The 16,520-nt window shown below is 38.4% G+C and overlaps 1 protein-coding gene across 4 annotated transcripts in view; it reads left to right on the top strand.

Moving 5' to 3' along the window:
• mad1l1 (mitotic arrest deficient 1 like 1) overlaps window positions 1–12,262 on the top strand; it is a 53,783-nt gene extending 41,521 nt beyond the window's left edge. For 3 of the 4 annotated variants that reach the window (XM_026359067.1, XM_026359069.1, XM_026359066.1), the window contains exon 18: window positions 3,803–5,639. In XM_026359067.1, the coding sequence (XP_026214852.1) occupies window positions 3,803–3,952 (150 nt within the window). In that variant the 3' untranslated portion in view covers window positions 3,953–5,639. Of the gene's footprint in view, window positions 1–3,802; window positions 5,640–7,151 lie in introns of those variants that run through there. The other variant, XM_026359068.1, reaches the window with a different exon arrangement.
• Window positions 12,263–16,520: the final 4,258 nt, after the last annotated feature.

The raw sequence follows: 16,520 nt of genomic DNA on the forward strand, positions 1-16,520 counted from the left end.
CAACAGCACTATACAGGCCTATGTCCAAATGAAATAACTTTAACTTATAACTTAAATTATTACACGTTATCCAGGGACAGCTAATGTGTTCTGAGTTGCTGTTAACACTAGCATAGTCTGTCTCCAGCTGACTGCTCCACCAAAACTGTCTACATGTGCTTATGATCTTTCAATGTGCTGCGTTTTTATAAGAAGCGTCTCATGTGTTTTTGCAGGTTTGATGGAGTTTCTTTAGGAGTGGTTAGATATCGATACGTGATCAGATGTTGACAGGAGAGTGTCGCATGTGAAGCATCACAAGCACACCCCAGAATGAACTAAAAATGTTTAATTCTTATCATTATTTTAAGTCATTATTTCCATTAAAAATTTAAATTTAGGTGCTCTGCAAAAGCACACAAGGTGTTACATGGTAGGGCAAAACAGGTTGTTATTAAAACAGGCTCAGTAAACCCATTAAATCATTTTGGGGCAGTGAACGCTCATTTGAATTTAGATTTACTAGAAAGCCTTTAGTGACTTCTACATTTTTAAAGTTCTGTCCTGGTGTTGCTGAATTCAGCTCTATGAACAGTATTCAGTCAAAATGGTGAATATGCCCGAATCAGTGGATTCTCTCTTCTTTGCCTGTCTCTTTGTGCTTCCTGTTCCTTTCCCTCTCCCTTCGCTTCTTTATGTCGCTCTAATGCTTCTTCTCTGTCTTACACCCAGGGCACTTCAGTCTTGTCTGTAACCTTTTCTATTATGTGTAAATCTGTATAACCTTTTCTAAGCCACCTTAGTGTGTGTGTGTGTGTGTGTGTGTGTGTGTCTGCATATACATTTGACCACTTCAAATGTTATGTGGGGCCACTAATGTTTCCAGACAATGAAGCCGTTATCTTAGTTTTCTCTTTTTGACCAAATGTTAGAGTCCTTGTCGTCTTCAGCTCCCAAAGGCCTCCATCAACTTGTCCACTGTCTCTCACACACCCACTCATAGACACAGTCTGTTCTGAGGACAGACGTCGGCAGAAGGTGTTTGAGACACTGAGATCTCCATGGTAACTGGTCTTAGTGTTTTTATTTGATGTATGTGTTCCATGTACCCAGAGCCCCAGCAGTTTCTATAGCTGTGTGTTTGTGTGCCTGTGATGAGAGTAGTAGCCTGAGGATATGCCATAGATTTCAGACAGCCACACGGGAAAAAGAAAAAGCACCACAATGAGAAAATGCGATGAGAAATGGTCACGACAAAGATGGTGTGATTACAAAAGCTTTGGGATTGCTTCACTGCGATGTCTAGCATAGTAAAGAATAAGAATTTAATCAAGGACTAATGCTTGAAGAGGTGAGCAGAGTCATGTTGTTGTTTTCTGTGACCATAGTGTTTTTATTCATTTATTTCAAGACACTTTATGTGTCTGCATGAGATGGCTCTACGGTGTTGGATGCACCATGTTTGACTTTTTCCTCCAGAAAATTCAGATTTCATACTGTGGTTCATTAATAGGGCAACCATCTACAAACCCTAAAGTTGGTGGTTTGACTCACAGCTCCCCCCAATTCCTGACAACAAGTTGAAGTGTACGTGGACAAATCACTAAACCTTGAACTCCTGGCGCTTCATACTATAGGAGCTGCCTGTACAGTATTTCCCCATGGGGATTAATAAAGAATCAATTAGAGCCTAGGATCAAGATTCACCTCTAGCAAAATGGTGGAAAGGTTGGAGTGTGGAGGAGGACAGCGTTTGCTGATGTTTCAAGTTATGAAAGCATAAAAGCCTTGGGCTTGCATGTCTGCCTCTGAAACAGGCTCAGTAATTTTTACCGATGACATAAGTTTTGATTGTAGCACCAGAATGAATTCAGAGGTTTACAGAAACATCTTGTCAATTTACAGTGAAATGCATCAAAAGCAGTTGTGAGAAGCTTACATCATTCAGCAAGACAATGAAGCCAACTCAACATATTCAACATGAACCCCAACTGAAGGACACACAAATCAAAAGAAGGCACCAACAATTCAGCGATGTCAATTCCAAGAAGAGATTTACACCAAATACTAAGATTTATTCACTTAACGTTTGAACTATTTGTTACAATACGTTTGCTCGTTTTCAAATGATCATCTGATACAAAAGGTTTATATGTTGTCATTGCATTATAGATTGTATCACAACTTTTAGTTTATAATTGTTTTATGTTTGATAACTTTAAGACAATGACCCAATTAAAGACAGGAATGCACATTTAATCCTGAAAATACCAGTATGGCTGTGTCACGGTGGCCTAGTAATTTAAGATGCTTACCACATAACTGCAACAAATCCAGCTAGAGACTTTTGTTGCATATCCTCCCTCTCTCCTTAATTTCCTGTTTCCAGCCTCCTTACTGTACACTATCAACAAAGGACAATGCCACTGAGCTCCCCGTTTTTTTTTTATTTTTTATGCCTTTATAATGGCATAAGTGCCTACATCAGAGTAAATGTGATGTAGCAGCATCACAAATATGTTTTTGGCATAGAGTGCAGAAATACTTAGTATTGTTTAGAAAAATAAAAAGAACGAAAGATAAAGAAATGCTGCCACAATAAAGACTTTACTGGGACTGGGATAAGTTGATAGTACAACAAATTGACAGTAATTTTCGAACTGAAAGGTGGATCTAATAAGTTGCAGCAGAGTGAATAGACGTAGTTATTTGAACCAGAGATGAACATGATGAACACCTTCTTTTCTTTGCAGCTTGCTAGCTTGTAATAAGCTCTTAATTTTACTCAATCTCAGTGCGTCATCATACGTTCCCCTAAAGAACAACACTGAAACAGCAAAGTCATTCTGTCTATATCACTTCAGCACTTTCTATGCTATGTTTAGCCTCGGTTTAGCACTGTGCAGTCAGCTAAGAAATGTCATTAGCTCAGTTATCCTCTCCTCTCACCCATTAGAGATTTGTGGCTCTTCACACAGAAGTGAACAGCTGAGTTCACCTCAGCTTGTTGCGTATAAGGGAGCACACTAATTGGTTTATCAAGTGGGATTTACCCTTTTCTTTTTTCATTTACGTCAGATATACAAAATATGCCAGCAACACGATTCACGATTTCTCTGCTTCCTTTTCCAGTTTCAGTCTATTCAGTTGTCAAACAGCAATGCTGAGTTCAAGGAAGTGGAATGGGTTTTTAAAAACACATTTTGTTATGTTATTTAGCTGCAATTACCAGTCGCTGAGTGAACACAGACCTTCAGTAACAAAAGTGCCCATGTGGGAAATAATGTCATGCAGTATTAAATCTTTCTCTGTTAATTTTCTCTCGTTCACTCTTTTGGTTCTGCATTTCTTTTCATTTTGTTTCTCGACATTTTCCCTTTGCACCCTGTCTTTTGAGGCTCCTCATTATACTTGTCAAATGTAGATCTCCGTCTCTTACACACAATGACACAGGACATTCCTCGAACGTCTCAATATCTTCCCAGCGTGTCACAGGACTCTGCTTCTCACTACCTCCCTGCATTTCTTTAATTACTTTATCCCCCGTTTCCCTCATCTCTTTCTCCTTCACTTCAGCGCCCCGAGCTGCTCCTCATTCCTCTTAATTAATCCACACAGATTTAGACACCTTCACCCTGCTGTGAATACACACACACATACACACTCATATACACATTTGACAAACCCCAATAGACAGTGACAACTTCAAGTGATCTTGTTTCACTTTGAAAGTTTGCCTCTGGAGATGGATGTAGTAGAAAAGTCAGGTCGTATTGTTTGATATTGTTTTAATGCTTGTGGATGTTTGTTTCTATGTGTGCAGGGGTCCAATGGAAGTATGCAGCTCATGGAAACTGAGTTCTCCAAAACTCTGGGAGAGATGGTGGACCTTCACTTACATCACCAGAAGAGCATCCCAGCATTCCTCTCTGCAGTGACGCTCGACCTCTTCAGCAGACAGACCACCATCTGAAGTAATCTGACACAGGGCTCTAAAATTAGAGAGCAGGATTAGTTTTGGTTTTAATTTTTATTGTTTTTTTTTCTCTCTCTCTCTCTTTTCCCCTTTCTGTCTCTTAAGATATTCACAAAGTGTTAAAAACATCCCAGAGTTTCTCAGCAGCTTTGACATGCGCATCGTGCAGCCATCAAAACACTAAGAAAGCAGCTTCTTTGTGTACTAAATATTTTATCAATGAAACTTTTAGAAATGCATTTTTGCCTCAGCATGACAAAGTTGTCATGGGAATGACTCAGAAGTCACTGATATTTGTAATTGTTACATGTCTTTGTAATAGGAACTTGACATTCACCTCACATCAAGTTTAATATAAACTCAAAGGAGCTCTGGATCTGCAGTAAATGCGTTTTTGGTGGCGTCTAACAAGGCTGAGTTTTTCCCTTTTTTTTGCTCCTGCTGCAGGGTACATGAACATTTGAAGTGTACTGATTTAGCTTTGCCACAGATTGTTTCTTTCTTTCTCTCTGTTCCTTTGTTATCGGAAGCAATAATGGAAGAAATAAATGTTAATTTGTAATAGTCTAACCAACCTCATTGTGTTGATACTGTTACTGTTGGCACAGGTGCCCTCAATTCAATTTCTTCTTCCTCACTTCTTTAAAGCAAAATGGAGAAACCTGAACAAATATTAAACCACTTGAGAGGTAATCCTTAAAATCACATTGAACATAAAGTAAATTGAACAGTAACAGATGATGAAAATGAGGCTGCTGATCTTTGTGATTATCATAAAAAGGAATCAGTCACCTGTTGCTTTGCGTTTGTTTTAATTAGTTATGTTATTTTGCTGGTAATATGTGATACGTTTTCACCATTAGGCTTCCAAATGCCCACTTCTCATTTTTTTTCATTTTCAGCTTTCAGGTCACAGCTTCTATTCTATAAATTTGTTTTTGTACAGTAAAGACATTTGTTTTTTCCACTTCGCTCACATTCTTCATAAAAAATAATTAACATTGACGTGTCATGAAGTAGAAACAGAAGTAAAAAAAAACACAGAAAACACCAGGGATCATTTAATGTATCATAAATAAACATATGTTGAAATTTAATGTCTGGATAAGTAGAAAAATTTCATTTTGAAGTACTATGAATTATTCTTGTTTTCAGTTTAGTTAATGATTGTGCCTGTGTGTATTTGCACATATACAAATGCGTGAAAAGCAAAGAAAATGTCTTGGCAGTAATAAAGAGAAATGACAGAAATAAACATGGGTTGAAGAGGGAAGCAAGGGAGCAATCCAATAAAACTGAGAAACAAAAGGAAGTGAAGTGAGAATAAAGACACTTATTACAGCAGCAATATAAGAACTCCAGCTGGTGCAGCCATATGTCTCATGAGAAAACATATTCCCCTGTACAGGACACACCACATACACATAGTGCCCTTGTTTTTGTTTTTTTGTTTGTTTTTCATTTTCACACATTCATTTTCACTTCATCACACCCCACAGCTCTCACCTAGAGGTCGTATGTCATGTTGTGTACAATATACCTTCCCCTTCAGCACTATGTGATGCGCTTTGGCTTTATTGTCCACATCCTGTAAAATCACTGTGTCCTCTTTTTTGTTTTAAAGTTGAAATTAATAAAGCATATGACTGACTGACGGACTGTTGAAGGACTGACTTAAATAAATATAGTAATTTTGCAGCAGCAGCTTGTGGTACATGTGACCAGAACCATATTCAGCAGCTAGTGAAAATGTATAGGATTTAATAAGTAAAATAAGTTCTCTTTGTTTTATGCCCCCATTACCCTTGGTTATGTGTTATCAGGTGTTTTCTAGAAGCGCTGCTAGGAACCTTTCCTGAGTTAAAATTACCTTTGATGGAGTTGAGAATCGAATTTCTACAGCAGGGCTAATACCCCATGAAGATTACACCCGCTGACGTATGAAAAGTGTGTATTAGAACAGGCGCCTTTTTCTGTGTTATTCACACTTCATGCACTTGGATCGCTCCCAAAATCTTTTAGGTTGCTCCAGCTGATGCATGATATTTGACCAATCAGCAGTGTTCAGTCTTGCAGGCCCACTCGGATAGCCCTTCAGAAGGTGCTAATCTCAACCAAAGCTTTTTTGGGGGGGAGTAGAACTGGGTCTGGCAGCTAAAGTTAGACCCTGGTTCATCTGTTTGAAACACAGATGAAGTTGCTCTCAGGGTTCTGGCTCCAGAAAAAGGAAAGACACCTCATGTCTACCTGTGAACAGTTGATCCATTTGCATTTCTATACAACAGTCTTTTTATAAAAGAGCAGCATCCCCTGGACTAAAAATGAGAGACAAGAAGGGGTGTGTCAGACAACAATATTGGCCAGTTTTCCCCCATCTGAGAGCTTTTGACTTTTTTGACTTTGTCTCCAGCTGTTTTCTACATGTGTGAAAGCACAACTCCGTCCTGCATTGTGTTTCATACACAATAGTACAGCAAGCAGCACACTACTAACCCAGCATCTTTTTCTGATTTAGACAGGACTTTCTATCCAGTGCATTGCCATTTAGGTGACGGATAGCTTTTTATGCTGACCTTAAGCCACCAAAACTGGCTTTTAGAGGTGCAGCAACAATATAGTTATTAGCTGTTCAGTAACCAAACTCCCACATAGAGGCTGGACCTTTTTCTTTTGCTGGAGTTGCCACAGTGGAAGTTGTAAAGATACATTCATTTATATACAGTGTGTGGTGGCAACTCAGTAACTGCGCTGGAATCTAGTGGGGGAAGGAAACTGTTGAGCTGAAGTTTTTTCATGCTTAGTCTTAATTAGTTTGAGAGCAGATTAACAGTATTTAACCTATTATTAGGGGAGACATTGTCTTAAGTAGCGAGTTCTTAGCAGAGGAAAATAGCTGACGAGGTTCTCTTGAACCTCTCCGTTGCACCCTCTGTGGACAAAGTGAATTCATAATTGTAGTTGTTTTTTTATTCTGATTCTTTTTACCACAGCGAAGCTCTCGGGACTCCTCAGTGTACTGTATTATTGTGCTTACACAATGACCTCTTGCTGCAGGCGAAAAGAACAGCTGTGTTTAAATTGTCACTCATCTTTTAAAGTTTTTGTTTTCAGTCAATTTAACTCGTGGTTAGTTCGATTTCACCAGTGAGAATTAGGAGACACAAAAGTAATAATATCCTTTTTTTTTTTCGTGCAGGATGAAGAATAACTGCTGGTTCCACAGTGGCTCGTTTCTATGATGCTACAGTCAGGAAATGTGGACAGATAACAGCAGAAGAAGCAACTCTGCTCATTCTCTTGATTTTCTTTTCCTTTGGCTTTAATGTGCATTTGAATTGGGCCTACAGAGAAAAAAAAAATATGAAGACATTTCCCTTCAGCTTTCATGTTATTTCTATTTCTGCCTTTCACTACCTGTTAATCCCAAATCTTCATCTCGACCCTCATCCTCTCTGCTCTTACCACTTCTTCCCATTCTTTTATTCATTTCCTTTATCTTTATTTCATCAGCCCATCATCTCTCAGTCGAAAACAATTAGTACACCCCCTGATATCTCATTAACTGTTAATGAAGTGGTAGAGTGAGGTTGGAAATTCCAAAGATGAACTTTATAACTCCGCAGCATACGTCAGATTTCGCTCTCTCAGACACACACCAGTCCTCGTCCTCGCAGTAAACAGTCAATTCTGAAAGGCAAGTTTTCGAAATGTGCAGCAGAAATCACTTCAAGACAGCACTAAATCTTTAAAAGCAATTCTCCTGCATATTTAATTTATTAGTATAGAAGAAACATTTCAACTTCATCTTTCTGCTTTATTCCCACCATATAAAGATATTGATAAGTGAGACCTGCTGAGAAGAAGCTTTCCCACTAAAGAGAAGTATCAGCTGAAAACCAGAGACTTACAGGACAGAAACAGAGAGAGAGAGGACCTGTCACTTCCTTCTTTTATCTCTCATCCCGCTTTTCTTCACATCTTTAAACTAAACTCTCCATCTGCCTATTTCTACTCACACAGGAAGCTTAGCATCATTTCCTCTGAAGTGAGTCTTTCTCCCATCTCTTTCTCCAGTCTCCCTCTCTAACGTCCCAGTAGAGAGAGTGAGAGCAGCTGTCATACTGTAGTTCAGATCTGCGGTTCTTTTCCTCGGGTTCCCCTTAGAGTAGAAGGAGCATGATACTGTACTCGCTGAGAAAGTTGTGTGTGCATGGCCTTTTATTTAATTCAGTCCAGCAGTTACCTGAAATCAATGAAGAGGCCTACCTAGTCTTATTTTCCTGTGCAGTGAGGGTCTACTCCTTCTGGCAATTATAACATTTGACTCTACAAGTTAATTGATATGATCTGGAAACACATACACATGTCTCTGTGTAATTCCAATCTATTATTTAAAATCATTCTTACATTTTTATGACCCTTGTAGATTCATTAGTGAGCTCCTCCTCATTGACTACACATTGCGTTTACTTAAACACTTGATTTTTCTGCCTTCCATGCATCCATTGTGTTTCAGCTTCCCTTCGTTAGCAAGCCAATTTGCAGATTTGAGATTGGTGCATTGTATTGAACACTTTAAAGTCTTGATTTATTAGTTTGATAGATTGTCGTCTATAGCTGTGAGTACAGATTGAAAACTTAGTTGCTTCACATTCAGACTTCCAAGATTTGATAGTTGACTGCTGAAAAGCATTACACTGATAAGCTACAGGATGTTGTCAGAAAATCAAATACAACTGCTTCAGACAGCAGACAAACACAATGTCCAAAGCATGATGTAATTTTATTTTATTTTTTTTATTAATAAACTGAGCTGCCATTCTGTGGCCAACACCTAAATGCCAGTTGTCAGTGTGCTTGAAAACAGCAGCAGAGAGTTTTCTCAAAACGCTCTGTGTTCACTTCCTCACAGCAATAACATGACAAAACCCAAAAGGCAGGGAGCTGTTTGTTGTGATGAATTATCAAACTCGACCACATTTCAAGTTTGTGAAAGTTGATTTTCATGCTTTGCTGGCATGAATTCATATCATAGGTTCCCTGGAAGCTGAGTTATCAATCTAAAAACAAAGTCTTGGTAAACTGCTCAGCAGCATTGTAATGCACAGGGTAGATGGTTTTCAGTTATCTCAGCAAATCAGCATCAGATGAACCTGCAAGGTTCAATCTTAACGTGGCAAGGTGCACTGTTGTGCATGTGCAGAAAGCAACACCCAGACTTGAAATCATCTTATTTTTCTGTAACTAAGCAAAATCTAATGAAAAAAAAAAAAGGCTCAGCACATGTTTGGCTCAATACTGAGATAGTTGTTTATTCATTAGCCAAAATATATTAGAAGCCAGAGAGTTTCCTTGTAAGGACAAACTTTCCCTCTCATGAAAACTCATTTGAAATTTTGGATCTCCTCAAATGACTCACGATCGTCCTCTGGCATAACAATTAGCCAAATCTAATGGTGCAATAATGCACTCAGAATTGGTGCCAGATCAAAAGCACAAATTTGGAAAGAGTCGTAACAGGGCAAAGTTTATACCACTGATGATGGCCCTCCACAGAGCAGCTTCATTAACACATCTCTCTCCATTCATTATAACATTTTGGAGCGGTTGCAGTGCTTAATGTCTGGCAAGTGTAATTCTCAGCAGCCACGGCCTCTAATCCTCACTCCCATACAGTATATGTGGCTGTTCAGAGGGCCAGTGGAAATGTGTAGGCAGGTCTCCAGGCAGACTCCAATATGGCTGCCAGAACAGGAGAGTGACAGTCTGGCTAATTAGAGCACTTTTAATTTGCACTGCCTTGATCTCTCGTCTTAGCCTCCTTCAATCTGGGAGAGTGTGTGCAGGAATGCATGCTGGTATTTTTATTTATTTCTTTTTTTTTTTTGTGTGTATTTTCAGCTCGCTCTGTGTCACCTTGTGTTGTAATTTAGAAAGGTGAGATAGTTTGAGGAAGGCTAAACAACAAAATATCTGTCATTTAGCCTTTCTCAAACTCCAACGTGTCCTCTGCTCGTCTCCTCATTTATCTTTTTAAGTGTCATTTCCATGATGGCTCACATTTTTGTCCTTTGTTTTTCTGCATCTGACCCCAAATTTCTAGACACATAAACATGCCTCACACTTTCTTAATGAAAGCAGCCGAGTTTCAGGGTCAATAACCTCGAGTACGCCGGCACTTGTTGTGTTCCCTTATTTTGAAACTAAATGCAATTAGTCTTGTTTTTAGACGGTTTTCAACTGGAAATGTTACTGCTCTGCTTCAAGATTTGATCTTCTGCATGATTGGCCTCATAAGATATTTAAACAGGAGCAGGTTGGATGCGTTCTCCAGTCAAAGAGAAGATAACTAGTATAACTGCTGACCTAATAACTCATAAGCCATGTTGTTTGCCTCACAGCCAGCCTCGACCTTTCCACGGTGCTCTCTCACTTACACTCTACATTATTAATGCTGCTTGGCCTATCATTTGTGTGCGTGTTGCAGTGAGAGGTAGGGCCCTCCCTTTAGCGGGTTGATTTTAATATGCATTAATACAGTGGTGAGAATGTTTCCCATTATTACTCTTATCATCATGTTCCATCAAGCCGCCTCCTTCTACAGGCTGGCCCACATTAGGCCACGATCTTTAAGGGAGACAGCGAGTCTAATTCCCATTTCTAAAAGAAGGTTATTTCACAAAGACGACACCCGGGGCGCCGAGAGAAATCAAAACTCAGAAGATGAGTAAAGAACCCTGTCTTTCTGGCTTCTTTTATCTCACTTAGCCCCTTATTCTTAATTCCGTTTCCTCCTCCTTTTTTTTTTTCCTTTCTGTCCTCATATCTCTGTTACCCTCCATACTTGCCGTAGGCACCACTGTAAATGCCATGTGGAGAATGAAGGAGAGGGTTATTATTTGTGCCTGGGGAGGCCTGTGTTTGTACTCATGCAGGCACCAGTGTGGACAGCTATAAAGCGACTGGGGGGAGATGGGCAGCACACACACCAAAAGACAAATATTTTGGTCACTGCTGCAGCGGCTGTGAGACGCCTGACGACTGCTTGTGTTCCAAATTCTGACACCGGGGCAAGCTGGAGGCTCCTTCTCCAGTCTGCGTCAGACTGCAGCTTTGATAAGACCACATCTGGAAAGGGCAGCTCTCAACCACAGTACTTCAAAACTAGATTTAATGTAGGTTCTCCACAACTGTGAGCAGTGGTAATACCAAGAGTTGTTTGGCTGCCCTTTTCAGCTGCCTCTCCCGGTGCAAGACTGAAATCTTTCATTCAGCTGGCCGCGAGTGCTCTTTAATAAGCTGCCCCACGTTATGACTGTGTTGTGTGCAATTCTGTAAATATCATATGTAATTTTAAAAGTTCAACAACAGATTCCAATTTTGAAAAGTTTTTAATTAAACTGTTGTCTGTATTTATAAAAGATCTCACTTTTGGAGCATAAACGTTCTTTAGTGTTTAAGTCTATTCAGATTATTCCTGTCTGTCTGTGAGAGAGAGTGAAAGATCTGAGGTGTCACAAAGGGAGTAAAATGAGCTTTGGGAGACAGATGATGTAACCATGGAGACATACCATACTCACCGGCCCGGGGTTAAAATCACACCGGGCAGATAGGAGATGGAAGGATAATGAAAAGGCCGCGTTAGGACATGTTCTCTTCACACCATCTTGATAGAAGCCGCCCACTGTCGTGCTCCGAAGTCACTTGTATTGCAGCAGTCAGTTCAGGATGGGATCAGATATAATAACACTTCTATTATAAATCTAAAGGGTTATTTTACTTGAAGAGATTAGTCCCTCATCCAGGGTTATTGTACTGTAGAATTGTGTCATTGCATGCATGGGCTCTTAACTGTGCTGTACTGTGTGTGTGTGTGTGTGTGTGTGTGTGTGTGTGTGCGTGTGCACATAATTTTAAGAAAATTGGATATTACAGATTTTTTTTTACGTTATGCTTTAAGATTCATTGAGGACTTACAGACTCCTCTACTGTATTTCTTACATGCTCCTGTACTGTAATCATAATGGGACATTATGATTGAGTAGTTTAACTGAAGTTCAACATCCTGATGAATGTCACTGTCAGACTTTTTACTAATATCAGATCAATATCAATCATTCTTAATAATGATTCTAACTACAAAGGATATAAGTGTACTCACCAAAGTGTAATGCAAATATTAGTTGTTCAAAAGGATTTGATGCAGAGAAAAAGTAGTAAATCTTCACTTTTCATCAGTTGGAACCATGAAATGTTTTTTTTTTGCATTAAAACAATGAAAATTAAACAGCAAAGAATATTTTTTGTCAATGAACTAATCACTTAATTGACATATAAATATGTAAATGATATAATACATTTTTTTGTTTGTATGCAATTTTTTTTATATATTATTACATTGTTATTACTATATTATTATTGTATTGGTGCTTAGTGTTAATTTTAACTTCCTCATATGTTGTCGGGCAGTTTAGTTCAGTAAACCTAAAACTATGTCCATCAAATACTGCTAATAATACTACTATTAGAGTAAAAAATATAGTGTTTACCTTGGAAATGTAGTATAAGTAATAGCACGAAATGAAACACGAGCACCGTAAATCTTTATTTACACTAAGTTCACTACTTGTGTAAATGTACTAATCAGCACTAAAGCTCACTAATTAACACTTTATGTATGACTTTGTGTAACTATAACACTTTATTTTACGATATACTGGTAAAAGTTGGTTAACCTGATAAGATTTGACTGGATCTTACTTTCTACATACAATATGTAACTTGTTCGTTTGTTCTCTTCAGATTTGACCTGGCTCTTTAACTCCAGACCCTTAGCTTGTTACCCAGGCTTTGTATTCACTAGTTTTCACAACATATATTGAGTATGCCAGTATATGAGTATTTACGTACCAATAAATTCATCTTGATCTTTTCTTTTATGTGTAAAAACTGTAGAGTTTCTCTCTAAGCACAGTACAGGAGCACGTTACTGACACAACTTACCTGTGTTGTCAACAACAGCCAGCAGCTGGATTAGCTGTTGTTCTCTGTGAGTCTTAAAATCCATTCTTTTGTATCCACAGTGTGTGCATGAAAAGTAAAAAAGTAAAGCTGCTCCCGTGTGTTACCCACGCGTCTCAGAGCGATGCATTTACCTGCTTCATGCACAGTAAAGCTTCTCATTAAACACCTCTGACTGAAATTGGAAGATGTAACTGTGTGGAAAACGGCAGAAAGGACAAACAACGGGAGCCTAGATTTGAACATTTTGTTTGGCACAAAACATTTTGAAATTGTCAGAGAAGCAGGGTTACATCACCAATGTTTTATTGACAAACAGCGTCTAGTTAAGCAAAACAAAACAAAAAAACAAAAAGATTGTCTCTAATTTTCTCGATCTGTCAGTTAAATGCTGCATTTTCATGGTGCATTCAACACCAAATCTCAAAATATGTTTAGACTCAGTGCAGAGATACTCAGAGACACTACTCATTAGATGGTTCACTTGCTGCTGTCATATTAAAATTCAGCAATGTAAGCATCCTAATTCATTTCACCACGGGCGTGCTCCAGACAGGGTGTTTTATTCAGAGTGCCAATCCAACATGACGTTACTTATATTTTTCCTTTTTGAACTCAGTATTTTGACTGAAGGTGTTTTGAATTTGTCAGTATTCATGTTCGTCCAGGTTTGTCCCACAGCAAATTTGGCTCGTATTTACATTTACTCAGATTTTATTTGTACTGAGAGTTTTTTAATTTATTTAACAGTATTAAATGTAACTACAAGCCAAAAACAATTCAAGTGTCAGTGGTCCATAGGTTGACCAATTGAATTATAACTGGGTTGGTTATAAAACTATAACTTATGTGTATTTTTTAATAAATACTATAATAATATCTCTTTATAATGGAACAGCCACATAGTTAACGTACAGTATCAGATGATATGTTTTGTGTCAGTTTATGATCATCTTAAAGGGTCATTTCGCCCAAATGAAAGAGAAATAATGATTTTCTTACGTACCACTAGAAGGATCTTGTATTTCAGACAAGTCGGTTGTTTAATGTCTAGATTTTGAGATGTCTGATTTCTGCCTTTGTCCAATTCAGTAGAGATACGTGTAGTTTTGTTTTTATTGTTATGCAAAATCACTGTTCAGAGTTTATTAGTAGGTATTAGAAGTATAATGTTGTTTGGCTGGCACTTTTCTCATGAACTTAAGACATTTTAACAGCAGGCTCTCTGGATGGTATTGTTGGTTTATCAGTCCAAAACTTTGGCCCAGATCAAAACCTTAATTAGTGCTACTAAAACTTAATTAATACTACTCGGTGGAATGCTATGAAATTTGTGGAGACATTGAGAGATGACTACATTTCCACATTTTCACTAGTCTCGTCAAGTCTTTTGTGGAGTATTTAGATTCATGACATGCCCATCAGCCTCGACTGTACCTCCTGTTTGTTTTAGTACTAATAAGCAAATTAAATGATCGAACTGCACTGTAAAACTAAGAACATGGCAAACATTACACTTGCTAAACATGAGGATTGCTTTGTTCAGGACACCTTTGGACCAAAGTAATGCTGCTAGACATGTTTGTTTAGCTTTGTTTAGCTTGTTTACATGTAAATGTTCATGGCTGTGAGCACCAGAATCAAAATGTATTTCTCCTGTGAGATGGAAGCAGAAAACTCAGAGGCAGAGATCTCAAAATCTAGCCCTAATAAAACGTACACCCATCTACGTTAGTACCCAGAGTTTTGACGTTTTGTGTGTGTGTGTGTGTGTGTGTGTGTGTGTGTGTGTGTGTGTGTGTGTGTGTGTGTGTGTGTGTGTGTGTGTGTGTGTGTGTGTGTGTGTGTGTGTGTGTGAGAGATTTGGATAAACTAACCCTTTGATTAAATCTCAACGGGTTAGTTTGGCATTCACTACCAGGAAAGTAGTCAACCATCTCTGAAATGTGAAATGAAAGACCTGAGTGTGTTTAAAAACGTCTGGCATACATATGTTTTCTCCAGGAAAGGAGACAGTGAAAGAAAGGCTAGTTTATTGTGCTCATTTTAATTTTTTGACAAGAAAATAAAGAAAGCCTCTGAGAGATCATATGGCTCTCTCTCACTCTGTCTCTTGCTCTCGCGCTCCTGAGTCGTTCACTAGAAGAATATATCACAAGCTTCCACTGAGGATTTCCTTGCAGCATGCTCCATTGTTGTTTCTGTCTGTTGTCAGAAGGACCTCTATACTTATTTCCACTTTCTAGGCATTGAACAACACAGTTTCTCTTCATCACGTTTCAAAGAACAGCAGCGCTAATTAGGGTCGCTGTTGACTGGTCACCTCGTTGTTGTCTGATTAGAAATGAGCTGTGCTGCTCTCTGACACATGATGAATTCAGGCCATTATTGTTCATAACAGAAGAGAATCAAAAACAAAAACAGTACTTTAATACATCGCTACATTGATATTATTTACTCAAAGAATGCTCAAGTGAGGCTTAAGAATCAAGCAATTATAAAATTGCAGTCATAAGTTAAGAAACCAGGATTATTTTTTTTTTCTATTTTCAAAGCAATGTTAAAAAGATTAAAGAAAGTTTAATGTTTTAAGGCTGTTGTTTAGTTAAAGCCACAATCTGGGACGTGTGATGCAGAAACAACCGCAGTTCATCACTTTCCTTTTGGATCAGAGTTGGATCGTTTGCTGCAGCAGCAGAGGGATCATGTCGTAGCTGCTGCAGGAAGAGGGGAGACGACAAAACAAAAAACAAAACCTTCTTCCCCCATTTTTTTTAAACCACACAAATTAAGATGCTTTTGCAGCGCTACAAACAGCTGTGGTGATTTGACTAACCCACGATTATGGCTTTAACTGCGCTTAATGACTTGAGCATTCTGAACTCATTATAGCAGAGAAAAAAGATTTTATACAGTGTTTCCATTCACCCAGGAACTTTTTCCAGTTCTGTTGTTTGTATTGTGTAGTTTTCAGTCAAGGTTGGAGTCAATTCTGTTTCAATTCACAAAGCCTGGTGGGTGCTTTTCAGTCAGTAGAAGCATTTGTAATTACAATTTTTTTTGTCAATACTATAAATACCAAAAGCTTGTTAAATTCAAATTACAATGAATTGAAATGCTGTTGACTCCATTCCTGGTTTACAGTCTTCATAAATGAGTTTTTGTAGCACAGTTCTGTATAGAATAAACAAGTATTTTGTTATCTCCTCTTTTCAGCCTCCAGTATTTAGATCCTGCCGATACATATGTGATCGCGTTCCACCATCACATAACACTTCTTATATGTGGAACGTTTTCCATTGAAAACCTTTGATAAGGCAAAACCCCTATTAAGTACTTAAATAGTCGTCTGCAGTGGCAATTTCGGGCTTATTGAAGACAACATTTGGTTCAATTGGTGACCCAAAGTGGTGTGAAGTAAGTTGTCCATGAGATTGCGGCCTCAGTAGGCCAAAGTTTGATCAGAATAGTTTTTTTTAGAAAGCCAGATACTCCTTTGTTTTTGATTTTTTTAAAATCTCTAATCCTGAAACACGTGGCCATC

The sequence above is a fragment of the Anabas testudineus genome, chromosome 1, assembly GCF_900324465.2.
Source record: "Anabas testudineus chromosome 1, fAnaTes1.2, whole genome shotgun sequence".
NCBI lineage: Eukaryota > Metazoa > Chordata > Actinopteri > Anabantiformes > Anabantidae > Anabas > Anabas testudineus.